Here is a 27426-nt window from a genome sequence, read left to right on the forward strand (position 1 = left end):
GAATGTCTGTGCTAGACAAAAAACAAGCAGTGATGTTTTTACCCGTTTCACTCTGACACTGCGTCGCTCCATTGCATTTCGAACGAAGGGGGGCTTTTTGGATAGTGTCGAACTGTCGCTATCACTGCGATTCAGCTGAAAATGGAAGCAAACACCAAATATTTCGTGAAACATACAAAAAGTACGTACTTTTGTAGCAAGATCACAGGGTTGTGTATGTAAGTATGAACAGTGATGTAAGCAGAACTATTAAGCTTTATGAAAGACTGCAGCGGATACTTCCTGAGAAGCCAGTCGCACTGCCAGACAAGGGAAAAACTTCTGAAGTCAAATGGGAAGAAAGCAGTCTGAATTTTTCAGTGTGACCTGACACTGAGTGAACACTGATACCACGCTTTCATTAATGAAGAACGGTACTTATAAACCCAAGACTGCATTTTTCCTTACCCGACACACGTACTGACTTTGTGGTCCTGGTGAAAAAGTTTTGGAGCGGATGATAGTGCTGCCTCTGACAAACTGAGCTTGGGGTGGATTTGCTGCTCTTTTGTCTTTTGGACGAACCACAGTAGAAGACTGTGCAAGGCTGTCTGTGTTTGTCTCTTTATCCACCTGAAAGACAGATACTGCAGTGTAAACGCCAGCTTGCCGTCGCACCAATGACACACATCCAGGGCTGCCTGGCAGCCACCCGTGACCCATCTCCACTTCCAGTTCCAGAGGCTTTGCATTCAAAATGAGATACTCTTTAGCCCTTTTTATTCAGGGTGTCCTGACACTTGACTCTGAACTCAGGAGCTGCTACGTTAACCGTACTGCTCCCTAAAGGCTCCACGTCCATTGACTGCTGTGCAATGACTGAATCCAATGAGCGCTGCCTGTTGATCCAGTACATCAGTGCGACCTGCAATCTCACACGCAGAGACAGAGGTAGGATTTTAAAGACCCTTCCCTTACTTGTTGTGCATCTACAGCAAACAGAGATGCAAATCACCATATGCACATGCACAGAGAGCACATCTAGAGCACATTAATTATGTTTGTCAGAATACAACTACATTCACATTCAGAATTATGCAAGGTAAAAGCCACAGTCACAATTTCCATGAGTAACAAAAGGAGGCATGAAACGATGCTATATTAGCCATGGGGAAAAAAAATGGTCACGTAGAGTTACTTAAAAAGATTTCAGGTAGGCAAACATTTAAAAATCAATTATGAGCTTTCAAATTACTGCTGTAGCCCTGCTTAGCTCAACAGCAACCCAGTCTAAGAAACAACAACTTCTCTCTTTAAACCAAAACCTTAAAACAAGAGCTCCCTTAGCAGGAGATGAACTAAAAGCAGAAAATAAAAGGAGAAAAACGTCGACATCAGACAACAGGAAATACTTTAATGAAAACAAAAATAAGTTTTTCTGACTTTCTAAAAAATCAGAAAATCTTTTTAGGAGGAGGAAAAAAGCACAGCCAACAAAATACACAAAGCCTGATGTACAGCATCGCAGGACTAGACAATATTGGTTCAGCACAACAAAGGACTTGGGGGTGGCATTGCGCTTTCCCCTTCAAAGAAGTGTCTGGTGCAAAGGCATGAACCAGTTATGCTAGCAATGCCTTGTGGTTGCATAAGCAAGTCAGGTCAGTGCCCAGAGAAATATGAGAGCAATTATTTTCTTATACCAATCCGTGAGAGCTTTTGGCAAGAGAAAGTCTGCACCGCCAAGCTGTAGTCCCATGAACTCATACCTGCGAAGACAGAGTCAGTTTTCCAATATGCTGAGATTTGACCATGAACAGAATAAAAATCAAGTAGGTGCAAGTACTTCCTTACTGCAGTGGTCTGTCTCTTCAGTTTTCACAGTCAGTTCTCAATTACTGCCTCACCAAGGCTTGTTTTTTTCTTTTTTTCTAAGGGTGTATTCCTTTTGAAACTTTAATACCAGAGTGAATAGTGAACACTGCACATAAAACTGCTTATGAGAAAGGCAAAAGGAAGATTTCATCCTGGAATCTTTGGATGGTGCAATTAAACAGATGCTGCCTGGAATACCGCAGCAAGCAATAGGAATTTTAACTCAGCTTTCTGTTCAAAAGGCCCTTGATTTTACCTTTACTGCTATTTCCATATGCAGCTGGGAATTCAGACTTTCTTCTGTTTCCCACTGCAATTTTCCAGCAGAGAATTCTTCTTCCTCTTCTGCTTCATTACCACTGATCTCATCCTGCTCTTCCTGCTCAGGAACCTCTTCATCTTGCCTGTTAAGAACAGCTTCTGTTACTGAACTGGCCTGTTTTGTACAAAAACCCAGGTGTTCCAGCAGGGAGTTACTTCCTGTAAGCTGCTGAACAGAAACTCATCCCCAAGGCAGCCAGTTGTACCCAACAGGTCCTGTAGCCACTGAGATTGCACACACACAGTTTTAGATGGAAATAAAGAAAACTGGAGGGGAGCTGCACCAGAAGACAACCATCGCAGCCAAAACCTTCATAGAGAATCTTGCTTTAAATGAAGGAAGTTCAGGGTTCAGCCACGCGGTCTGAGCATAAGATGGGTACACCTCTCAGGATACAATTAATCTTAGTTTAAAAAGTGATACTGGACAAAACTGACATTGTTTTAAAATCCTTTCCAGCTCCTCTGATCTCACTGCTTGCTTCTCCGTCAAATCCATCAGTCAGGATTGCTTTTCATTTCAAATGTTAGGCTCCATTACTAAAATCTGAATCTGACCCACATAAACAAGAACCAAAACTAACAGCGAAGCAAAGCCTTGCACCATACAGTGGAACTTTCACAAGGTCCACAGAACATTGTAAAAATAACAGAATGAGCATAGTGCTATTGTCTCTACTTTTAGAATTTATCAGCTTTGGTCCCATTTCCCAAGTACAACCTTTAGAAAAGAAGACATAGAAATTTAATTGAAGCAGAAAGAAGCAGATTCCCATAGCTCTATCACCTACTTCTTTCTCCACACATCAACTGTCAAGTCTTGAATCCCCAAATGCTCGGATAATCCCATGACACTAAGGCAGTGGAACACTACCTACCAGCTCTCTCCACTAGTTAAAGTGCTTCTGCTTTCCTCCAGTTTCTTCTCCACAGCTTCCAGTTCGACAGCTGTCTGCTCTAAGAGTGCTGATACGGAGTCCTGAGGAGAACAAGAGGCTTCTTTTAAAGATACTACTCACTCAAACTGCAAAATACCCAGCCTTCCTGGTCACAACAGCCCCTGCCAGCCTTATTCTGGTGGCAGAGCTGTAATCTCTACACCCACATTGCTCAAGCAGCTTGTTACACGTACAGTGCATAGTCAAGCCTGTGTGAGTCCAACTCCCCCCAGTTATGCTAGCAGTACAGCATGCGTGCAGATACTAGCCTGAGAATACTGCATGCCATGCACATACACAGGTTCAGTCTGTATTTTGACTCGTTCAGCAAGTTTACTGCAGCAAGGTGAACTATCGAGTGGGAAGAAAGGCAAGAGCTCCCATATCACTTAGAGCAGACCACATACCATATCCCTCAGCTTCAGTGAGGAGCAGATTTCAATATGTATTTAGCCCAGGGCAAGGGCATATCTGTAATCAATATATTATTTTGCTGCACTCAACATCCTCACAGTTATAAATATAAACTAAACAGACTTCACTTCTTGTTTACTGCATCAGTCCTTTACCCACCTAAACAGTACTAATGAGAGGGTTTGTAAGAGATTTCTCAGGTTTAAGCAGTTGTTCTTACTGTTTTGTCAGTGCAGAGTATTTCAGAATAAATGTTTCCTTGTTTACTTTTCCTATTTTGCTTCTGCAGATACTTATAACTAAGGAGGTTATACCAACGAGTTGATTTCTCTCCGGATCTACATATTTCAGCAAGGCTAATTTGTGCTCCACCCTATTGAGAGGGAAAAAAACAATTTTAGTACAATATTAAAATGAACCAGTACCACAACAGTAATAAGAGATGAGAGCAGAAAGCCAGGACTACCTGAGTTTGGCAAGTTCATCAAAAGAAAAGTTGCCCTGTTTATCCCCATTTCAACAGCATGTGAGAAGTTACACTAGTAAAGCTTTACGCTTAATTATTTTTAACATTGTCTAGGGCTTCCAGTCCAAGTATCAAGTGATTCATTACAGGTCCTGTGTTCAAGTACGAAGAAGTATGAAAAGTCCTGCTGCAGCTGGGACAACTTACAGCCACAGCTTAAAAGAAAAAAGAGAAAAGAACAGAAGGACTCCCTTTCAAGAAACCTGCAATGCTGACAAAAAGAAATGACTGTTTCAGACTGAGATGCTTTAGCTTTTTTTTTTATCGATTCCTCTTCATCTGCCTTCTCAGCTTTTACTGCCTTACGTTTACTATACACATCCTGACAGATCAACAACATAAATAAAGCCGTTTTGCAATTTGCTTAATCAATGTCTTGAGCAGACTTCATCTCACCAGCATCGGTCTGGTGGACAGCATGCTGAGCTCTCCTTTCAGGAGCTCAGGTACTGTGGGACAGTACAGGCTGCCAGACAGGGAAGCCCCATTTGGAAAACAGCTGCTTCCTTGAACCCAGATGTGCTTTGCAAGGTAGGTGAAGGAAGAAATGCAGAAGCATCATGAAGCATGTACCTCCTCCAGCCAAGGGAGATGCTACGGAACACATGCAGAAGAAAATATGAACTTTTACAGAAAAGTTTGTTTTCTTATACCCCAGTTCAACACACCCTACTTATGTTCTGGAGTACATTACTCCAGAAACAAATCCATTTATATCAAGTTCTCCAGTTAGCACTGAACAAAAAAGCTGTTCTAACAATAGGGGTTCAGGTGTCTATGGAAATACTAGCACTCATAAAACTGTACTTCTGTGGATTTTAATAGCGCAGCTTAATAGCAGCTTTAAATATATATATATAAATTTGTATTCTACAGTGGCTTCAAAAATCCTGTAAGAAGTCCATTCTCAATTACAGTACAAAAAATGTTTTCAAAAGGAGGAAAAATAGGCAAGGGTTTCACATTATATCATGAGAGAAGGGAAATCTAGTAGCCGGTGACAGTTACCAAGTTCTGTAACAAAACAGGTATCTAATGAATATTCTTTGCAATAATGATTTTAGTAGAAAAAACCTGTCTGGGGAAAGATCATATAGCTAAGGATTATCAAGAAAAAATTCAGAGAAATTGGCACACTTCGTAGTTTAAAATGTTGTCCAATTCAAAAGAGAAAACAAATGGACCAAAGATACTAAAATAGAGATTAATACTAACCAAACATTCTTCAAGGTGAGACTTATCTACAGTGCAAACGTCGACTCTTAAAGTCTTCTGGCGTAAAGCCGGGTAAGAGATAGAAACCCAGAACGCTTCATTGTACGTAAGATTGTCTGAAGCTTCCACTGGTCTTGTGCGAAACAAGCAACTTGTGCTTTCTGAACAGGGCAGGACAGCCACACGAATGTTCCTATGGAAAAACCAATATACTGCAGTCAGTACTACTGTACAAGTCCACTGTTACTTCCACTGCAAGAGCTCCATACATCTGAAAGGGAAATTCATTGCAAGAGCTCCATACATCTGAAAGGGAAATTCATCCTAAGCACTCTGAACATGACTGTCCTATCCTACTCTTTGGAATATCAGTCAACTGAGGAAAAAGGCGTATCTCCTCACAAAAATCAGAGACATATGGAGGTATCAGTTGCTGTAGGCTTCATCTCTCTGAATCTTGTAATGGAATATCATGGGATTGTTTTGCGTAGTTGCTTACATCTGCATAACTTGTCACTAAGAAGCAACTTACGTGCTAACAATACCTTTTTGCAGGTAAGAACAACAATGCAAAAATCCATCAAGCTTATGTCAGTTTACTCAGCACACAGCTGAATTTAAAAACTCTGCCTGGAATGAGTCTAGTAGAAGTTGTACTATGCATTTCCCTACACATGCATGCGTTTGTGCCCATGTCCAAGGATAAGTTCTGCAGCAGAACGAGTGCCCTCTCTCCACTTGACACAGTTGTTTTGGACACTGCTGGAGCTAAGAAACTCGCTGGTTGGTGCTAACTCCAACAAGCCTAATTTCCAATTCGAAAATACATGCCTTGGAAGAAAAACATGCATCTTATTTCAGTTTGAATGTATGAGCTCATAAATGAAGTGACACAATAAAATTTAGAAGTATTTCAGAAGAGGTATTTTTTTTAGTGTGTGAAAAAAAAATCAACATCTGTTTAGCTCCCACAAGAATCTAATAAATGTTTCAAGCATGTCTATTTCACCCACTTACACTTTTTGATCCTGTTGTGACAGCAGTGCTTGAACATTACTCAGCTGGATGACCAGTATTGCGAATTGTTTATTTTTGTCATCATATCTGAAAAGACAAAAAAGCATTAGTATTAGAGAGATCTGTCACAGACTCCATGAATGAGTATTCCACTTATTTCATTAGTCCAGGCAAATAGCATTAAGTATATACAAAGAAAGCTATAATGGAAATACAGCTCACCTATAGCTTAAAACAAAAGCAGTTTCATATTACATGACGACATTTTGCTACCAGAGTATACAGAACTTAGGAACTTACATAAACAATGGACTACAGATTTGACCTAATACAGATGGCTTTTTCTGGAATCTAGTTAAATTGTCAACTAAAACCTTTTCAAAGGCCTTATATAATGACTGTAATATAAAAAAGTTGCATGTACAAATACTTGAAGTACAGCAAAGATGCTATTGCTAAGCATTGTTTTTACCACTGATGGCCACGACAAAACACTTTTGCACTAATTTTTTGAGAGCATCTCTGAAAGCCACCCGTATCCTCGGCTGCACCAACAGCAGCGTGGGCAGCAGGCGAGGAAGAGGATTGTGCCCTTCTGCTCTGCTCTCGTGGGACCCCACCTGCAGCCTGCGCTCAGCTCTGGGGCCCAGCACAAGGACGTGGGCATAGTACAGCGAGTCCAGAGGAGGCCATCAAGATGATCAGAGGGCTGGAGCACCTTTCCTGTGAAGTCATGCAAAGGGATTTGGGGTTGTTGTGCCCAAAGAAGAGAAGGCTCCAGGAAGACCTTACAGCAGCCTGCCAGTGCCTGAAGGGGGCTACAGGAAAGCCAGGGAGGGACTTGATCAGGGAGTAGAGCGATAGGACAGAGTAATGGTTTTAAACTATAAGAGGGTAAATTTAGGTTAGATATAAGGAAGAAATTCTTCACTCAGAGGGTGGTGAGGCACTGGAAGAGGTTGCCCAGAGAAACTGTGGATGCCCCATCCCTGGAGGTGTTCGAGGCCAGACTGGACGGGGCCTTGGGCAGCCTGGGCTGGTGGGAGGTGTCCCTGCCCATAGCAGGGGGCTGGAACTAGGTGATCCTTAAGGGTCCCTTCCAACCCCATTCATTCTATGACTCCACAGTTTTTCTCAATTCATACATATCCTATTGAGTCATTTAAGAACAATGTCTCCGTGCCTACCTTCCTGTGCCTTATGGGCTACTTGGGGATTCAGGTGTGTCAAGTACCAGTTATCACCACCAGCTTTTCCCCCACAAGCTGCACACTCAGGGAGTCAAAGCCAGAAAAATGCTTTCTCCAGCCCAGCAGTGCCAGTGCTGCACTTGCTGGTTTGCGGTGTCATAACACACTATCACCAATTGATTTCCACTGACATGTAAGAGGATAACGGGGCCAAAGACCTCCCAGAGATGAGTGCAATTCCCAACTGCAGTGTAAAGGGGGCATCGGTTAGCAAATACCAATGGGATATGCTAAATAGGATAAGAAAACAGAATAAAGCAGTCTTAAATCATTCTTTCCATTGGAAGGAAAATACAATAAAAAATGTGTAGTGTTTACCTCATTGCAATTTGCACTTTAGCTGTCCCAACTCCTTCTGTATCATCACTGTCAAACACCACCACTTCTGACACACATGGTCTGAAAGAAAAAAAAAGACAATTAAGGACTCAATTGAAGCGCTAGCATTTAGGCAATACAAGATCTTTTCCCTTCCATTCAGGATTCAGGCATCCAGATTTTGTAAAATTAGCAGCTAAAAGAAAGCCCATTTAATAAGTTCAATCATCCTTAGAGGTATGTATTGCAGTCCTTATCAGCAGAAAGTCATATGCCTTCCCCTTTCACTGCCAAAAAAAGCCACATGACAGGTTGTGCAGAATAAGGTAGGGAGGACTTTTAAAGGGTTCCCTTGACTGGATTTTAGTTAAGACAGCTGACTGCCCAGAAACAAAAATAAGATTTAACAGCTACAATCCCGTCTTGCACTGTGACAGCAAAAAAACTCAGCTTTGATTAGATTTAAGTCATTCCTTTGTTTCTTTAACAAATCAAACTTCCCTAAGCACATGAAAAGCAACAGAATACACTGATCGCTCGTCTTTAAAACAGCCCTAATTTTTCCTCCCAATTCCTCCCTAAAGTTTTACGCACTGAAAGTCCCAACAACTACATTCATCATCTAAATTGACTCAGACTATGCTGTAGCATGTTAAAACGGGATTAGCATTTCTTTCTAAGTATTTCCCATATTACTTGGCACTCTTCTGCATTTCATTACGTTACATCCATAGAGGACAAACGTGTTGCTCATCCTATCCTCGCTATTTATCATAGGCATCAAAATGATACTACAGCCCTTTACAAAGGTTGCCAAGTCAACAACCCAAACATTAAGCAACATAAGACGTGAGGGTGCATGGGATACATTCTCCCCTTGTGTCGCACATTATCCCTCCCCCTGCTGCAGAGCTCCCCATCCCATCGAGGGGACACAAGGGCCCTAAGACACCTCATTGTGTGATTGTCTGACTCGAGGCCACGAGGTCTGATTTACAAAGAGCTGCGCATTCTTGTCAAAGGGAACGGTCCTGTAAATATAAAATGTTACTCATCTCTCTGGAGAATTCACAAAGATAATGGGCAGGGGGGATAAAATGACCTGTTTTTCACCTCTACAGTCACGTCGTGCAATAAAAAGACCCATAATTTACCTCAATGCCAATAAAAACGGTAGGAAAACAAACTGCAGATGCAGTCAAAACAGGTATCAATAAAAACAGTACCTTTCAGTTAACGTTTTGTCAAGCCACTCTGGAAAGCTTTAGCAAGTAGTAAGGGGATCCAGAGCCCCAGGAGGAGCAATAATGCATGGATCATTCTTAAGCTAGGCACCAAGAGAGAAAACCCTACAGAAATCATGTATTGGATCCAAGCATCGTGGTGCAGGTGCAGCCGTGAGGTGGTTCAAGGTGCTTCTGCTTTCTTCCTTAATAAACATCCCAAAGTCCTGTTATACTGACTGAAGGCTGTCACTGACACCAGCACGGCTGGCTGGCAGGAGGGGAACGTTACACCTGCCAGATGGCTCTCTGCTAATGCAGTCGCAGCTTACCAGCACCTTCAGAAACAGATTGACTGTTCAAACAGTTCCCCGTGAAGAGAGAAGTGACAACCTTGTTCTCAGCTACTTGTACAATGCCACGAATGGGTCATTTTCATCATCAAATTCAACCTGCTTATAGTTTTTTTTTTTAATATTACAAAGTCTGAGATTGAGAACCTTAGCCACCAATCCCTCCTCCCGAAAAAAAAAAACACAACAAATCCAGCATTATTCCAGCTGACTCCTGTGTGCAAAGCTGAATTAGCTTCTTTCTAGAGAAAGATCTGATGTCTACCTTTGCACAGATGCCTCATACACCCCGCTATCTCCAGCGACAGATTCATCAGACACTGCAGCTGACACACACGCCACCTTCAGTGCCGTCCCTCCAGCTGTATTTACACCTATCAGAAAAGCACAGAGGAAAACCAAAAAAAACAGGTGTTAATGAAAATGAACAGCATGGATCAGAAGCAGCTTTTTTCTCATCCTCCCCTTCAATTGCATTTCTTTCCCCGCCCCAGTATTGTTAAGCAACAGCACATTTCTGAACGCAGAGCGGACAAAGGCAGGGTGAACTGTGCTCGTCAGCCAGCGCTGAGTTAGTGCTGAAGGAGAACGCCAGGCTGCCCTGGAGAACACACGGCTCTGAGACAACGAGAGGAGCGGTGCACGTGGCAGTGGGGGGAGCAGGGTTTCACCGCACAGCCAATGCCCATTTAGTACCTGGGTCGTGCAGCAGAGTGCCCACGATGGAAGCTACGCTGCGCTGGCTGCGTTACCCCTGGTGCCCCAGGCACCTCTCCAGGTCCTTGCAGGAGAGGCTGCAAAGCATTCAAAGGGCAGGGAGGTACCCAGGACAAAAAGGGCAAGGTGTAGAAGAAACAGAGCTTCTGAACTCCAATAAAATTATAAATTATTAACCAATAAAACAGCTTCTATTGCTAGCCAGCCTTAAGCAGGTACTAGTTCTTCTGGTCCTACTACCACAGACAAAAGCAAGGAAGGCAAATAGTAGCGACTGAGCCCTGGCCAGAAAGGGATTATGTGAGGGGTATAACCCACCTGGAGAGCGTACACCAAGGTCAGCTTCAAGGAGGGGGAACAAGGAAGAAATACGCCCCTCTACCATGAACCAAAAAGGTCGGCATACAAAGGCCAGAACACAGGTCTGGAAAGACCGGGTTAACTACATAAACGTGGAGAGAAAGATCATAGGATTCGAAGTAGCAGCCACACACAGAAACGTATGGGGAAGAAGATAGGGAAGAGGAATGGAGGAAGCTGAAGAAGAGTTTTGCACAGGGACATTAAGGAGGAGGGACCTGTCTCTTCTCCCTGGTAGCTGAGGACAGGACACACAGGAATGGCATACAGCTGCACCAAGGGAGGTTCAGACTGGACATTAGGAAAAACTTCTTTACTGGGAGGGTGGTCAAACACTGGAACAAGCTTCCTAGAGCGGTGGTTGATGCCCCATGTCCATCAGTGTTCAAGAGACATTTGGACAATGCCCTCATTAATAGGATTTACCTTTTGGTTAGCCCTGGCGAGGTCAGGCAGTTGGACTAGATGATCTTGGAAGGTCTCTTCCAACTGAACTATTCTATTTTATGTCTTGTGATACAAAATAGGGAAAGATGTACATTAGGAACTTCTGCAAATTTTGCATCTTATCACTTGAACCATCATATTTCTGTGGATAGATGCTTCAGCCATGAGCCTGGAGGACTCGAGTGCCAAGCAAGCACGGGGGCATACCCAGCTCTTCCCTTGCCCTCACCAGCAGGGCTTTGGGATGCCTGCTCTGCAGGAGAGGGCCTGTTGTGCTGTCACACTGGGAGTGACCCTAGCCCCACAGAAGAAATGTGGCAATGCACTCCTCTCCAAGGGTTTTTCACCTTTTAAAAGAGGTCCCTCTTTTCTGTAGCCCTAGGGAACCACGTGCCCCTGAATTGATATATGGTTTCCATCCTACATTTTATTACGAAGCAGATTTTCTTTTTGCACATAGTTACATTCCGCCCCATAATTAAAAATGGATTTGAAAAGCATTGATGCAGGAAGTGTGCAAGCTCCATACAGGATTGGAGAATGACACAAGGACTTGTTCTCCAGTTAACAGTAGGGGGTGCTGCATGTAACACCAATACACGCTGCTCACGCGTGCAAGCATTTTGGGCCAGTTTACCCTTCTCTGTGGACAGCCCCATTGAAGGATGTTTTTCCCTCCGAATGCCCATGGAGCTGCTGGACAGAAATAAATACCAAGACCTTCTCCCCATAGGTCAAACCACAATGAATAAAACTTAGCATTAGTAACACAATAGATCAGTCGTTAATTGAAAGTAATGGATACATTTCATACTGGCACTCCATTTAATCTGTTCTTCCTGTGCTTGTGTGCAAGGGCCGAGCCCACACTCCCCACACCCTGGACCATGCTGGAGGCACATGAGCAGGCTCTGAACGTTTTTTCTTTCACCAGCACTGCTTTGTACCCCTTATTCCCTGGTTCCAACATGAAAAGCATTTCTTCCCTGCCGGCTGGCTGTCTGGTTGTTTGAGGTTTATGTACTGCTCCCAGAAATGCCAATCCAGGAATCTTTTCATATTAAGCTCCTTTATTAAGGAGAACGCTGCAAATCGGTCTCTGTATGCTTAAGCTCTCTTTCTCCTTCGATTACCAATGCTGTTTAATCACTTCAACCCAGAAAGCCTTCGTTTTTGGTCACTTCACCAAGTACCTTGCAGCCAAGGGGAGCAAATGAATCCTCTCAGCTCCCCGGTACAGGCTGCTGCTCCTTGGACCAGTTTCACATCTGTAATGGAGTTGTCATTGCTCCTTTTCCAGCCTCTTTCTTACTTAATAGCTTTGCAATTAAAGAAGCTTAAGCATAATGCTACCAGAGGGCTCCCTTTTCGTTTCTGGCTGTTTTCTGTTACCTTTTCAGTGACAACTTGGCCCGGGTGGCGGGAGCCCCCAGCGCAGGCCTGCTCGCTGCCCAGCGAACCCAGCCCGGCCCTGTCAGCTTCCAAGGGCTGGAAGCTCAGGGGTGGTCACGGGCAGGACAAGTCTTCAAGGGAGAAGGGGGAGAGCTGCTGGGGAGGGGAAAGCACCACCTGCAGGCACTGAGCCAAACCCGGCCTGCTCAGGCCGTACTGATGACATCCCTGGGTGGCACCAGAAGCAGAGCAGGAAGCGTCACAGCGAAAGGGCCTGCTGTTTTATGCAGGTGCTAAAATGGTAACAAACAGCAGAAAGCAGCTGATGGGCATGGAGATGTCTGATGGGGCATCACAGAAGCAGAGAGCTTCGTTATGTGGAGGTTCAGCTCCAGCCCTCAGCTCTGAGATATGGGAAATCCTGCAGGAAAAGGCTCCAGAAGACAACTGGAACCTGCTGCTTCTGCTTTGGCCAGACACGCTGAGAAAGCTGCTGGCAGTACTTTGACACATCCTTACCCCAGTCAAAAACTGGAAATACCACGGATGCACAAAACAGCAGAAATACCATGGGGATATACACATCACAATGTCAAAGTGCAACCTGAAAAAAGATTAATGGGTTCCCTGAAAATGACTCAACACGCATCCATCTTTTTTCCTCCTTACATTTTTGCAAGGGACTTGAAGCTCTGCACTGGAAGGCTTACACGTACACACTAAACCTGGAACTATTCTGTGTGGCTAATAAATGCAAAAATGTGGGTTTCCTGCTTTAAGCCTTATGTCTCTAAAGACTGTCATACTAAAAAGCAAGTTTATGGAAGAGTTCCGAACTGATTCAACTCTATTCTATATTCCCAAGTGGGGTGGTAATTCTTGCTACATTGTTCCACCATTTTTTTTTTCATTCATATGAAGAATTTCAAGATTTCATTTCCTGCCACTTCCCTTCCATGGGCTCTCACTGATACACCATGATGTGGACTTGAAAATACACGCTGTGGACTGTTCTAATATCTGTGCCATTTCCTCAAAGAATATCAGATATCACCAGACTCCAAATTTTGCTAGTAGCTTCGCCTATATCACTCAAGTAAGAGAGTAAACCTTACTTTAGCCTCAGAAGTAGCAGGATATTTTTTTTTAAACAAAAAGCAAATCCTTCAGATCTATACTGTTCAGCTCTACTTACAAGAACACGTGAGCATGCTTTTGCCATGAGGCCAATGACTAACCATACCAGATCCAGCCACCTCATTTCGGGTGTTACACTGCTGAACTGCGTACAAAATGCCCGAGAAGTAAAATCTCATCTCATTATTGCCCTGAAATAAACCACTTATGGTGATTATTTTGTCTGCTGACTGGGTAACAGTAATAATCACTTAATCTGCTTAACACCTTAGCTTTCACTTTAACAGCCTTGACAAATCTTGAAGAGCTAAAAAGGTTAAAACTAATCAGCATCCAGTTCTAATAGGAATGATTACTGTTTCCTGCTCATATCTGTAATGTCTCTTGCTTGTAGGAAAATGGTAACTTAAGGGGGAAGCTCTGCAGTCATGTCTTTTATTGTAGTTTAAATAGCATCAGCTTTTCTAACAACAACCCTTACAGAAAGAAGTGATAACATGGTGCTAGTTCCCTTTATTCACATGGGCTATTTTATAATCCCGTGAAAAAATGAAAAAGCTGAACTGCCATTTCATACTTCTGTAGCATGCAAGTTCACGTTCCACACTTCTTCACTAGTTACAACTCGAGCCATTTCAATCACCTCCGTCGGGTTTAACCTAACTGCAGTCACATAGGCTTCTGACAGGCCCTGGCACGATGGCATCAACTGCCTTCTCCTGCTTTCCATCCACTTCAGCAGGGCCATCACACTAAAACTGGATAAACATTTCCCACCCACCAATAAGCCATATGCATGCATCAGAACATCCACTCTCTCTAAATGTCTTATTTTATCATGCTTACAATCTAAACACGCTTTTGTTGCTAAGAGACCATCCCCCTCAAACCAGCAGAAATTCAACACAGCCTTGACATGTCTGCTCATCTGAAGTTAATGAATTCATTGCCACTGATTTACTGGGAACCAGAGCGAGATGTCATGTATGCTGAGGTGGCAAGGAAGGATTTTTATTCGCTTTTGTTAACTGTTAAGCTGAATTGTTTTCACGGTCTTGCTCAGAGCCTTGGCCCAAAAGTTTTTGTCAATATGGCATTACGTGCATCTCAATTGCAGACCCAAGACACCACACAACATTCTGAGTAGTTAAGTGCCTGCTTAATACACACTTCCCACCACAACCATTTATATTTTCACACAAAACCCCTGTAATTTGCATACACAAGTACACTAAAAACAACATGGTCTTCTGAATAACTCATCGGATCAGCAGTACTTTGTGTGCAAGTTAAAATACCAACCCTTCCTCCCAGGTAGGGTAGGATGTGCAATTGAATACGCTTTATAACACATATCAAAATGAGTCAGCTTTAGCAATACTTGCTTCTTAATGCTTTATAAACTATATTAAAAATAAATCGTGCATGCAAATATTTTGTTATCATACCTTGACCTAGATGTTTATCTCCTGCTCTAGGCTCTTCCAGTCTACAGTTGCCACTCCCACTGTGTAGGGTGAGTTCTGAAAGGTTTGTACTTATCTCTGTATCATCAAAATCCATATGGCTTGAAAAGGCATCGCCCGTAAGGAGTGGGTCTATCACCAGCGGAGAACAAGGTGGAGATGGAGAAGAGAGGGATGACCTTGGAGATAGTGATGTCATGGATTTTGGAGTACCAGACAACGACCTCAGAGCCTGTATGCGGCTGGTGGCATCTGCTTTGTGAGTTTTTGCTACTTCATTTTCATGAATAGTGGTGATACAGCCCGATGGCCTAAATCCAGTGGCTCCTTCCAAGAGCAAGTCAATCTTGTTTTGATAGTCTGAGTCCAGTTGCTCCAACTGCTCCAGGTGCTCGTAGTAGAGGTCAGTGAAACTGGCAGAAGTGGATGAATCCTGGCTGGAAGTTGCAAGAGATCCTCTGCTAGATGCAAGGGAACCAGGGCTGCTACTCGAGGAGAGGGAAAGCATGCTGGTGGAGAGACTGAAGGAGACAAGTCAAAAAACAGTTAGACCTCTCTCTTGATATTTAAGACACTGCAGTATCACCAAGTCTCCAAGCCCACACAGTACATTGTGCTTTGTCAGCTCAGGCTGTGTGTATTAGTCCCCATAACAGTCCAGACTCAAATTCTATCCCGTGGAAAAGTTAGGCCACTTTTTAATAAAAATAGAGTTTATCCACATTTTTCAGCTCACCATTATCAATCTCCCAAGAACCTTTGTTTAGCGAAAGCAACATTAAAACAGTTTTAAAGCAATCAAAAATTAGTGACAACATTCTCCTCCCACTTCTGTCTGGAAAAATCAGTGGTTGCCGTTGATCTCCAAAGCACACCACAAAAAACAGGAAGGTTCATGCAAGCAGATCGAGTTATTGCAACTCTGTACAGAAGAAAGCTTGTATTTATCTCAATCTCAGACCCCAACTCAAAAGGGTAATATCACAACTGCTTGGAACTAGCCTTCACAACAGACAGCAGTTACAAGAAAATTCAAAGGATTTACCCATGTGAGAGGCTGCTTCTTGGCATTTAGGGCCACAAGAACAAGGGAACAAGTTTGGGCTGGACTATGAAATCAGTTCTCACAAATTATTTATCCCTAGAGATCTAGTTTAGAGATCTGACAGTGAAATTAGTTTTAAGCAAGTGCTCAGTCCTCTAGCACTGACTACATGTATCATCCTTAGAAATTCCATTTAAACCAATTCTATTGCTCCAGATATTAAATATTTTGCTCATTGACTGATTAAAGATCCTTAATGCTCGCTTCACATATAGATTAGCTATTAAAACAATTCTGCATATGTACAAGTGGTTTAAGTTGCCTCACTGAAAAATAGTGAGGATGTTAATAAGCCTAATAATACAATTTTTATGGGAAAAAGCTAGAAACTTTAACAAAAAATTATGCCTACGGCCTTACAAGAATTCAGGACAATTTTGGCACAAAATGCCTTCATTTGTATGACAGATGTGTAGCGCATCATGTTTGTTAAAAAAAGCTTTGGGTGAAATGTGACAATCGAAACACGATAAATGTTTTTGCATCTTGGCAGTATACATGAATCTGTCCAGGACCAACAAACTTAAAACTCTTAAATGCTTCACTACTGAAAGGGATTGTTTTGTTGTTGCTGATTTGTTTTTAACATAACCTTTTCCCTAGCCCACTGGTCTCAACTTCATTTTGTGCATACCTTTGAATGGCAGACATTTGGCATTATGGGGTTAATAGCAAAGGCTTATTTTATGAAGGTGCATGCCAAGAATGCTGGGCACATAGTTAGGAAAAAAATTAGTTTCACATGCTTCTCGGTCACCTCAAAAGATCCCTGATCAGCTAGAAGACACCAAAATATGATGCAGTTCTACTGCACAAGAACATCACAGATAGTTGTTCTCCGTGGTGGCTTATTTACATATCAGTCTTGCACTATGATTTTTTTTCCAATCTTTTCAGTATCATCTTCATAAAACGAAACAGTCCAAGTGGAACAGAAGCTATAAACAGAATAAGTTCAGTACAGATAGGAAAAACCTCAACCAAACAAAAACCACACCAAACACTTCCTAATCTGAAGGCTGAAGATATGGCTGCAGCTGAAGAAGGTTTGGCCTTACTGTTTACAGTCATGTATTTATCTTTAAAAACAGCAACTCTATGCTCTTCCAAAAACTACAGCCTGAATAATCAGACCACATTATGACTGCAAAAATATTTCTATATACCAAGTGAATCACAAAAGATTCATAGATATTACAATTCATTGTCTACATGGCAAGCATCAGTATAATCAGAATTAATTCAGAGAAATATTGTGACATATTAACATGTATTACTAAGATTCATTTCATTTGCTGTACGAGTACTAAGCTAACATACTTTATTAATAAAGTACTACAGTACCTCAAACATTCAGAAAAAAAATCACACCTTAGCCACTGAACTGTTACACATCCAAAACAAAAGGGATTGCTGAAACTCATTCTGTTGTCAGAGGCACAAAGTTCCTTATCCCATTCTAAACAACCTATCTAAATGGGGTGGGACATATTACCCTCAAGGTTTCTCTTTCTACTAACTACCTGGGGATCTTGTGTGACTACTATAAACAAAAGGCCTTTTACATCAGTCATCTGGGAGATGAAGCTGTTAGAGAAATGGCAGTTACGTTATGTGCAGTTAAAGAACCTGTAACTTCTGTAGGAGGTTACGTACCTTTTCAGCTGGGTGTGTAACATTGCAACTAACCGCGTTGTTTCTTCCAGTTCTCGGACTAGCTGATTTCTTTTGCTGTTCAACTTCAATCTAAGAGGAAAGAAAAGAATAGATCTAAAGTACCATTTACAATTTAAAATGAAGAGCAAAGGCAAGTACTATTCCTTCCATGAAATCCTACTAAAGTCAAGGAGAACACAGTACAAAGTGGAACAGAATTCAGACAAGATGCACAGTTGTTTACCAAGATGTGTAACTCAATCCTGAAAACATTCACAACAGTGAAGACAATTACAGGTACTACTATGGAGGCTGATGTTTCTAGGATCAGGCGTCACTAGAAGTCTGAGGGATGCTGCTTGATGTGCACTACTGTGTTCTTATATTTACTCTGCTAATAAAGGCGTAAGTGCTTTCATTTGCTTTCAGTAAGGTCCATAAATGACTAAGGTTTGTATGATTTAGTTTATAACCATCTCATTATGGCTTTACGTGATTTAAAGGACTTCAACAACATCTCAGTTTTATTTCACACCTGGACTGGTTTAAGACAAAACATGTGCAGTTAGGCGCTGGCTCTCTAACTAGGCCATCAGGCAAGAAATCCTTCCACAGAAGCAACCTGTTTCTTGGGTACACTTATACAAGACCATATTCCTAAAAATCAAATGACAGTGTTCATCTTACAGCAATATAAAAAACATTTTTTGAAGCATAGATTTTTCAGGCTGGTAAAAATCTTGTAGTTGAGACTTCTGAGACACCTAGAATTTTTCCAGTATGATAAAACCATGAAAAATCCACATAGGAAATATGTAGTTTGCATACTGAGCATGTAGAATAAATGAATACAGAGACGCAGAAAACGAATGCAACACATTTATCCCATATAAATTGAAGAGCCTCCAGCTAAAGGTAGCATTGCCATAGCCACCGACATTAACACGCACAGATTGTAAAGCAGCAGCAGACAATGCCCAATACAGCATTCAACCTCAGTGTATGATGTTCCCAGGAGACCTCCTACTGCAACAAGCAAAATTAGGGAGAATAGTTGTGTTTCTTTCAGCTAGTTCAGATTTACAGGATAGTCCACGCAACACCCACAGGCCTGTCAAATATCAGTTCCTACAGGAGTCACGTACAAGGATGCTTAGAACAAACAACTTTTTTTTTAAATTTAAAATTCCATCTGTTAACATTTACCAAGCTCCAGACTGCAAACCAACCCTAGAAGCTGCTGTGAGGAGCTGGCTGAATGGAGGAACAGCATAGTAACCTGAGCTATTTTGAGCATTTCTTATTTTCATACAGGATCCATTTGTAGGAAAGGTGCCCCAACAACCCTTCCCCTCTTGGGGATTACCGACTGCAGTCAGTTTCTTTTGGGAGATGGTTACAGAACCAGCCTCACAGAAGTCAGAGTGCACTGCTATTAGCATTCAGGCAGGAGATGCTGCTGCTTGCTCCTCATCATCTCTTGCCCAATTATGCAAACTCAGTCCTATTCCCAGTAACCTACCTCTCAGTCAGTGCTTTGCTTTGAGTGTCTCTAGCAGCTTGAAGGTCTTCCTCTAAGCGTCTTCTCTCTGCCTCCAATCTCTCCACCTCTCCTCGAGTCCATTTTCTGGGGCTAATAAATCGCATTTCTTTCAAGAGCTCCTCCTTCTCATTAATTAATATTAGACGATCCTGCTCAGAATCCAGCACTCCAGGCCAGGCCTCACTGTCAAGCTTAGCCAGTTGTATTTTCAGGTTTGCTATTCTGCAGCAAGAAGGAAAAAAAGGCAAGCAGTTATTTCATGAGGAGTGTCCTAGCTACTGCTCAACACACACATGAAGATGTACCATGACCAACCACACCTTCCACAGCCCTCAAGAAGAATCTTCAGCTCAAGGACAGCTAATCTCACCCTTTATGTCATCTTTATGAGGGCGCAGTCAAGTACGGCACTGCCAGGAGGCTGACATGCAAAAATGGGATTTTAACTCAGGTTTGCTGCCAATGGAAAGCCAAGTCCCTAGTTAACCTGCAGTTTCTACCAGTCAAGGAATAGCAAAATAGAAATTCTGGATCTAAAAAAAAAATCTGTCAGACACACTAACTAAAGAGATGTTTCATATGCCTTAATGACCTCATACTACTAATTGTGGAGAGTATCACATGGTACGTATCTGATCTTTAATCAGGTTTATGGAAGAGAATTCTACACTCCCTGCACAGAATTCAGATAAGCTGAGAAAGACCACTGGTCACTCAAAAAATTAGAAACGAATTCTGTCTTTACAATGAGGAAGTTCACTACATGCATGCTACTACTAGAAGAATCCAACCATAGGCTGAGCTTTCTGGACATATTAAAGAGTTAGGCTACTTCTGGCACAGCAGGGACCTGAGGACGTGACAAGTTAGAGGGATTACAATCCTACCTAAATCCAGAGTCACTTGTTTGCATGAACGTAAAGTCTATGTTGATCTGAGGTATCATCCCAGACTGCAGTTTAAAGTCAGCGTCACACCACACTATCTCAAGCAGGAAGATTACAAAGAAGTCAACAGCAACACAGATCTAGCATTTCACAAGAGCTTTGACAGACAGAAGAGGATAACACAGCTTGTGGCTGTTAAGGAGGCTGCTCACACCACCTATCCGCCCATTTCCTATTTCCCAAGTGTCTGAGCTGCTGTGTCAGCTCCAAAAATGATCTGCTTCACACTACAACATAGAGAGGCGAGCCAAAAAACCTGTGGTGGGTCACAGTACAGAATTGAGGGCAGAAATGTCAGTCAACCCAGGGAAAGCAGTCTCCTTAGTAATAATCGTTGACCTACAACTCTTCATGACCTGCGGGGATAATTACTGGAGTTCAGTGAGAACCAGTAAAAATAAAGCTGAGTAAGAGTTACAATTGACTTGCATTTCTGGAACTTGCACATTTAGAAGTGACAGAGTGGGGAACACGGAATGGGGAAGGCTGAGTGGGCTGGGGAGGAGAAATTATGAAAGCTTAGAATTCAAACAATGAGAAAGGCAAGGTATCTTGTAGGAAATAATTCACCTGACTGAACGCCAGACAGTTGAGGCATGCACGCCCCTTCATGTGATTAACTACTCATCTCATTGAGGTTTTAGTAAACACATGAGAAAAAATAATTTGCTGTATATGAAATCAAAGCCCAGTGCTCACCCCCCTTTAAAAAGGGTTTTGGGGATCTGATGGAGTTACCAGACTTCAGCTGTGCGCAATGAACAGTCGTGGCTACTAATCTGGATTCTTCCAGAGCCCGGTTTATGCTACAGTAGTGCAAAGAATGGTGTCCACTACCCAACTAACCCATCGTGAAGTGATTACAGAAATAAAACGTAGATCTGGGTAGCAGCAGCTACACAACTGCTGAATGGCCTCGAAGAATAAATCTTTGTCTTCCAAGCTCCACATGCCAAGAGTAACTCAAGCCCCAAGACAGCCTGCGAAACAGAGGTACAAAATCAGGCTCACACACACCGACCTGCCTACTCCATCACAGGACACAGACTAGATCACCTGTTTGAAGTCGAGCCTCATTTTTTCTGTAAACCAATTCCTCACAGCAGGTTGCTTACTCTAATTCAAGTTTCATAATTGTTAGAGATTCAACTCAACTATTTTTAGGTTTTCTTCTGAGCTATTTTGTTTTTGAGTGCTGATCAAGTGCAACACTGTGCTCCAACAAAGAATTAACAATGGCATTAATTCAAAATCCAAGAATTCCTCTGTGTATTTTGAAGGGATATGAGTTTAAGAGGATTGGTTGGCATTAATCTGATCACTTCTGGCATACATTTGCATGGATATGGCTTTTCCAATGGAATTTTTTTCTCTATGCATTTCCAAGTCTAATAGCTTTTTTAAAGCAACTCCAGCTTTTGCCTTGCTCTGTAAATGATCATTATTTTTCCCCTTTTCAGTTAAAAGTAGGTTTACATATTCTGTTTCTCCTAGTCCAATGGAACGGTATCACTACAATAGAAAAGGTTGCAGACTGACACATGGCTGAAAAAATCAACCCTTCCGCATTCCCCGAGTTTAAGCTACATCACTGAAGTGCCATGCTAGGTTTGCATTGCAAAAACCATCAGCAATACTGGCCTCAAGTCACACAGACCCTTTCTGAATGGCTACTAGCTTGCAAGACCAAACAAAATACGCAATGGGAAGCTTAAGTTTTATTTAACTGTATTCTTAACTAGAAAAGGTAATTATATGACTTACTGTCTTTTTTTTCCCCACTTGGAAAAGCTGTTATTTTTTGTGATATAGACATAACTTGTAAAAATTTTTAGTCTTTTTGGAGCTAATGCAGAGTACATGCATCTGCAGAGAAGTGTACTTCAAATATCTGCCTCCACAACCAGTAATCAGTGGGTGATACTAAGAGATCAGCCTGTTTGTCAGAAAATTCAAAAAGGAAGGTGTTCTCTAAAAACTCACCAAATACCCACCATTGTTCCACAGCTGCTAAGTGACACTAAAATATTCCAGCTCAGAAGATTCTAAAGCCTACCTTTAAAAGCCCAGAGTTATCCAGTCATACAAAACCCAAGCTGAAAGATCAGCTGCTGAAGGAAGTAAAGCAGAGCATGGAGCACAACTGCTACACAACTGAGTTACTACTTTGTCTGAAGTTGTACAGCATAGTTAGTTGCATCAGACAACAGTCGTGCTTCAGGCTCTGCTGCAGTAGTGCTCTCCTTGTAGAGATGTAGCAGTGCCACCTCTTTTGACAAGATACCTATCATCAGTTTCCAAACCAATTAACCTAAAATTTGTCACTGCAGTCATCCTCTGCTCTTTTTGTATAGATTTGACATGAAAGGACTCTACTCCAGGGCTCCCGTTGTTTCACTGAGACGTAAAACAAAAGGATTTACTGTTAGATGAGGGAACACACAAAACTGCCCCCTAGCAGTTCTGACCTGAAAAAGTTCCGCAAGATATTCACCTACATCGGTGGCTTTAGTCTGGTCCACAACAGTAATGTAACTGTGCCTGCTACTGTCCACTTTCAAAATCATCATTCTTTGTAAAACTAGTAGCTCTAACCTACCTAATAGGAAATCACCTTGATTTCAAAGTCTCAAGTTTTACCTTTCCTGACAACGCTGAGCTAATAGGACAGATGCATCCCTACCATTTGACTCCATAATACATGCATGAGCGAAGTACTCACTTACCTATTGTTCTTGGAGCATTTTAATATTCCACTGTAGGGACAGAAAACGCTTCTAACACACAACACCAGGAGGAATTTTCACAGCAACATAAGGTTCCTTGTGAGTCACCAAATCCACAGTATTGTTCCAGCTTAAAACCAGTTAATGTATTTGTTTCTGCAGCTCCTTCTGAAGGCTATGCCAAAACCACAGCACTCTGATAGCTGGAGATCTTTTCATTTCACTATCAATTATTCATGCCCATTCAGATCCACCTTTTCTCAATGTTTTTTAAAATAATTTATGGATTTTCTCATAGTTAAGACTGACACGAGGTATCAAATCTTAACTGCAAGACTGTGTTGTATGCACTTCTTCATCACTTCAAATGAAGTATTAGCTTGCCTTTATAAAGTTCTGTCTCTTTTTTTTAAAGAGTATATATTTTCTCTTCAGGTTTATCTTTATTCACTTGCCCCTTGGAAAAGATACAGGCTAAAGTAAGAGTGCTTCATCTCAAACTGAAAATGTAAAGTCAGGGTAAATTAAATTGTAGCCCTGAGCAAAACTTAAAAGTAAAGAACAATTTTAACACTGAAACATTAACTACTGCATCTAAGGGATTAAGAATATATATACTTTTTTTTTTTAAAAAAAAGGATGATCCAAATATTACTGTAGCTGTTAATCTTAGATTGCCAAAACAGTTCTGATAAACCTTTTCTACCCAGAAACGTGCAAGCTCCTGTCCAAAGTAGCTGGGCACACACATTCTTTGTGTGTAGCTGTGACAATTGCCACAGATGCTGATAAAAATTTATGCCACAGAAAAACATGGCCTGCTGACCATACCAGTATACTCAAATGAGAACACTGAGTAACCACAGCCTTAAGCCTTATTTCCAACCAGAGACAATCCTTTCTTCCTTGTATGTATTCCAGGTACAGACTGTACCATACATCTGAAGTTTGCTTTTCTGGAATAGGCAAGTCCCTTTAGAATAGTTAAAAACAAAATCACCACCACTGACGGCCACACCTCTGAACAAGGACTAGGGCCACCAAAGTACATGGAAAGAACATTGCTTCAGGGTTTTTCATCTAACTGCAGTATCAATCCATATAAATATAGGGACCTCCTCAACAAGTGAGTTAGCTATTATCAATTAAAAATACATCTCCCAATCTAATTTAAGCAAAAGTTTTCTAAATAGATGTGATTTTTAAAGAATTTATTCTTCATTCATCTCATATCAGAGGGCAAATGTAAAAGCTTACATTCTTACAGGTAAGCAGACAGGCACTAAAACTGCAGCCTTTTGACCGTGTCTCAGTATGCTAGGTGTTAACGCAATACACATTTCTCCTTATCTGACTTGAAACCATGCAAACATTCACTGCATTTAGAGTAAGGTAAGGACATGCCTTTCGGTACAGTCTTCTTATTTGGAATGGGGAAGCACTGGCAACAGGCAGGAAAACCACTTATGTTCCTGCAGGTGTGGCTAGATTGAGTTCTTGATGTGTTAGTCACTCCTTAGCAATTTCTAGGATGGTTATTTATTTCTTACATGATAATGTTGGCCCAGAAAGCTTGTTGCCTCACTAGCTCAGAAATTAGCATGTTTATGTAGCAGTAGCTCTGGATTTCAATCTGAGTTGCATCTTCAGAATAAGCTGTATGACAGCCAAAAGGTAAAACAGACCGAAGAATTACCTTCTTTTTGCTTCTTCATATCGAAGGCGTAATCTCACTTTCTCAGCCAACTGGTTATTGCTGCTGGTAATAAACTGAGACAAAATATGAAGTCAGCAACTTAGTAACTGCTCCTAGTTTGACATTCCTTCTTGAAATTGATGGTGTTACAAGTTACATTTGCTCTTGACAAACTACTTTACCTAGTTAAACCAGTCGCATAATGGGAAATATTTCCCTTGATTAAATTTTTCATGATTGTTTCAAATGCTTAAAAATTCACAGGATTCAGAAGCTCTTTGGCCTCGCTCACCATACAGGAGAACCTACCACATGTAGTCAGGCTTTCATTTTCATGCACACACAAGTAGTTTTGCAATATTTCTTCTTAACTGCTGATTGCAATCACATTTTGGTTTGTGTTACATCTTGCTTTGGCTGTCAAGTCTTAAGGACAAGGGACATCCTATCAAGGCCAAATCTGCAGATCTTTAATCACATGTATGGCCTTGACTGCAAATGGCCACGAACACTTAAGTAAAAGTTCAAAGGAGAGGCTTCTGCGATGTCCTGAGAGGCACGCAAGGTAGCCACAGCATCGCTTGATTCCTTGCTGAGGCTGGCACAAGCCTGCCAATTATGATCTTGCTGCACAAGTGGGACTGAAGACTTATGGAGCACTACACATGTTTAATGGCATCAAAATATCCGCACATATGCTATCATTCTCACTCCTTAACATTCACAAGCCGAAAGCAAAATGCACTCTTAAGGGAAGAGGCCTCATTAGAGCTCAGCCCATATGTAGCTGCTGAATGTTTCTGGTCTAGTAGCATATCAGTTTTATAAAGAGCTATGGGAATATTCACATCTAAAGAAGCTACACCTACATACAAAGTAAAACTTCCTTTCTTTTTATTCTCACCTGGGTTGCTCTGACAGACACAGAGCATGGGGTAACAGCAGGCTGATTTCAGAGATGCATTAACTTTTGCATTAAAGAAAAATGAAGGTCACCCAAGTTTAAAACAGGAGATGGTATCATTTCACAGATACTTCCCACGCCTGAAACCTTGTAATAAGGCAGTGCTGTTCTAGTTTCAGAGGAATGTTTCCAGATGCAATAGGTTTCCCACACTTCACTTACGTTTCCTGAAACATCTGTCTGGGAGCTGACATCCAGGTACTGCCTTGGTAACGAAGGGCTGGAGCTTTCCAAGGACATGTTGCTGGCCCACAGGTCTGACTGTGATCCTCTGTCATTCACGAAGCTGTCTTTTAGCCTGGCTAAACTCTGAAACCACGGAAATTCATCATATGAGCTCACTTTCACACAAAATACCTTGGCAGCTACACAGCTGTAGCCAAAAGGACATGATTAAGGTCCAGCCGTTCCACGTGTGCCCTCAGAGCCTGCCAACGTGAGGGCAGGCATGGCTGGTCTGTGCCTCCCACAGCACGAAGCAGCCCGCCTGTCTGAGCACTCAAGGTATGAGCACACTCTCGTGCCCACATGCAGACAGGCTCTCTGCTGGGAGCCTGAAGGAGGAGGCACACCAAATGGGCCAATTTTTTCACAACTGCAGATTTGCTCTTTGACAGCAGAACAGACAGTCACACTGGTTCATTCTTGACCATTAAACCAAGAGACAAATGTCCATCTCTAACCAAACCAAGTGCTTACTGCTGTTAGTTATATTTTATAATTATTTCCAAAACTGATGAATAAACAGGCTACAGTTCAACCACGATATAGAGCTACTTTAGTAAAAAAAATAAATCACATATCTGAAAAACGAAATACTTAAATTACTTCTCAAGTTCAACTTTATATGAATGGAGACAAAATACTATAAAGTCACATTGTTTCAATACCTGAATGAGGTCTTGCTTTTCTTTCTCCCCTGATGTGATGGCCTTCTTGAGAGCTTTCATTTCACTTAAAATGGCTTGTGCCTCATCAAGTTTGTAGCCACCTTGAGTATCAGACATTTTCATGTCAATTCTGCATGGAAATTAAAAAAAACATACAGTAAGCAAACTCTTTATGTAATGCAATTAATCATATCATCCTAGATGCATACATCTTGATATTCACTGATAAGAAATCACACTAAGTATAATAAAGAAAAGCAGTGATGACGGGTTCTTTGTTCTCTCTGTTAGAAGAATATTAAACTTAGAAACTCTGATTTTAGCCGTACAATTGCTTTGACTCCTTAGGAAGGGAGAAGATGAAAGGTGGAGAAAGTGTTTAGACAGACTGATGCTCATTACCTCGTTTCTAACCCAGAGATCAAGTTAGCCATGTATTGTTAGTTTATTGTTAGTATTGTTAGCCGCTACGTATTGTTAGTTTAAGTAAAGATTTTGAAAACCTGGCAGATCTCTCACACACGAATGTATCTGCATGCACAACCTAATTACAAGCCACCACATCCTCCTCTCTTCTCAAATGACTACTTACTGAAGTTGTCACTTAGAAAAAATTGGTAGGATACTTATCAGTGACATTACTGAAAACATGCCAGTTGCATATCCATATAAAGGTGAGTACCCAACATTTTTTCTCCCCTTCCCTTCCACCCTGATTTTTTCCTCAGTGACCTAAAACAAGGACTCTTATAATTAAGGCAATGGGTATATTGTGTCATCAGTATTGGGCAATACTGAGCAAAACGGAATACCATTTAAATGATAGAACTTGGTTCAAAATCTTTTCACCATGAAGTCAGTTCTGATGTAGCCAATTGCATACAGGTAAACATTCGAGCAAACTAACCCCCATGGCTTTGACTTGTATGTGCCCAAAGATCTCAGCAGCAA

General features: G+C 41.7%; 1 protein-coding gene across 3 annotated transcripts in view; it reads right to left on the minus strand.

Moving 5' to 3' along the window:
* Positions 1 to 27426, minus strand: part of WWC1 (WW and C2 domain containing 1) — a 70680-nt gene that overhangs the window by 4599 nt on the left and 38655 nt on the right. For all 3 annotated transcript variants that reach the window (XM_048064819.2, XM_013178512.3, XM_048064820.2), the window contains exons 6-20: positions 26476 to 26605; positions 25748 to 25894; positions 24622 to 24695; positions 19232 to 19474; positions 17710 to 17799; positions 14931 to 15469; positions 9695 to 9803; positions 7854 to 7934; positions 6286 to 6372; positions 5269 to 5461; positions 3748 to 3900; positions 3054 to 3154; positions 2111 to 2258; positions 448 to 612; positions 43 to 135 (exon numbers count right to left, since the gene is read on the minus strand). In XM_048064819.2, coding sequence (XP_047920776.1) covers positions 43 to 135; positions 448 to 612; positions 2111 to 2258; positions 3054 to 3154; positions 3748 to 3900; positions 5269 to 5461; positions 6286 to 6372; positions 7854 to 7934; positions 9695 to 9803; positions 14931 to 15469; positions 17710 to 17799; positions 19232 to 19474; positions 24622 to 24695; positions 25748 to 25894; positions 26476 to 26605 — 2353 coding nt within the window. The remainder of the gene's footprint in view (positions 1 to 42; positions 136 to 447; positions 613 to 2110; positions 2259 to 3053; positions 3155 to 3747; positions 3901 to 5268; positions 5462 to 6285; positions 6373 to 7853; positions 7935 to 9694; positions 9804 to 14930; positions 15470 to 17709; positions 17800 to 19231; positions 19475 to 24621; positions 24696 to 25747; positions 25895 to 26475; positions 26606 to 27426) is intronic.

The sequence above is a fragment of the Anser cygnoides genome, chromosome 14 (assembly GCF_040182565.1).
Source record: "Anser cygnoides isolate HZ-2024a breed goose chromosome 14, Taihu_goose_T2T_genome, whole genome shotgun sequence".
NCBI lineage: Eukaryota > Metazoa > Chordata > Aves > Anseriformes > Anatidae > Anser > Anser cygnoides.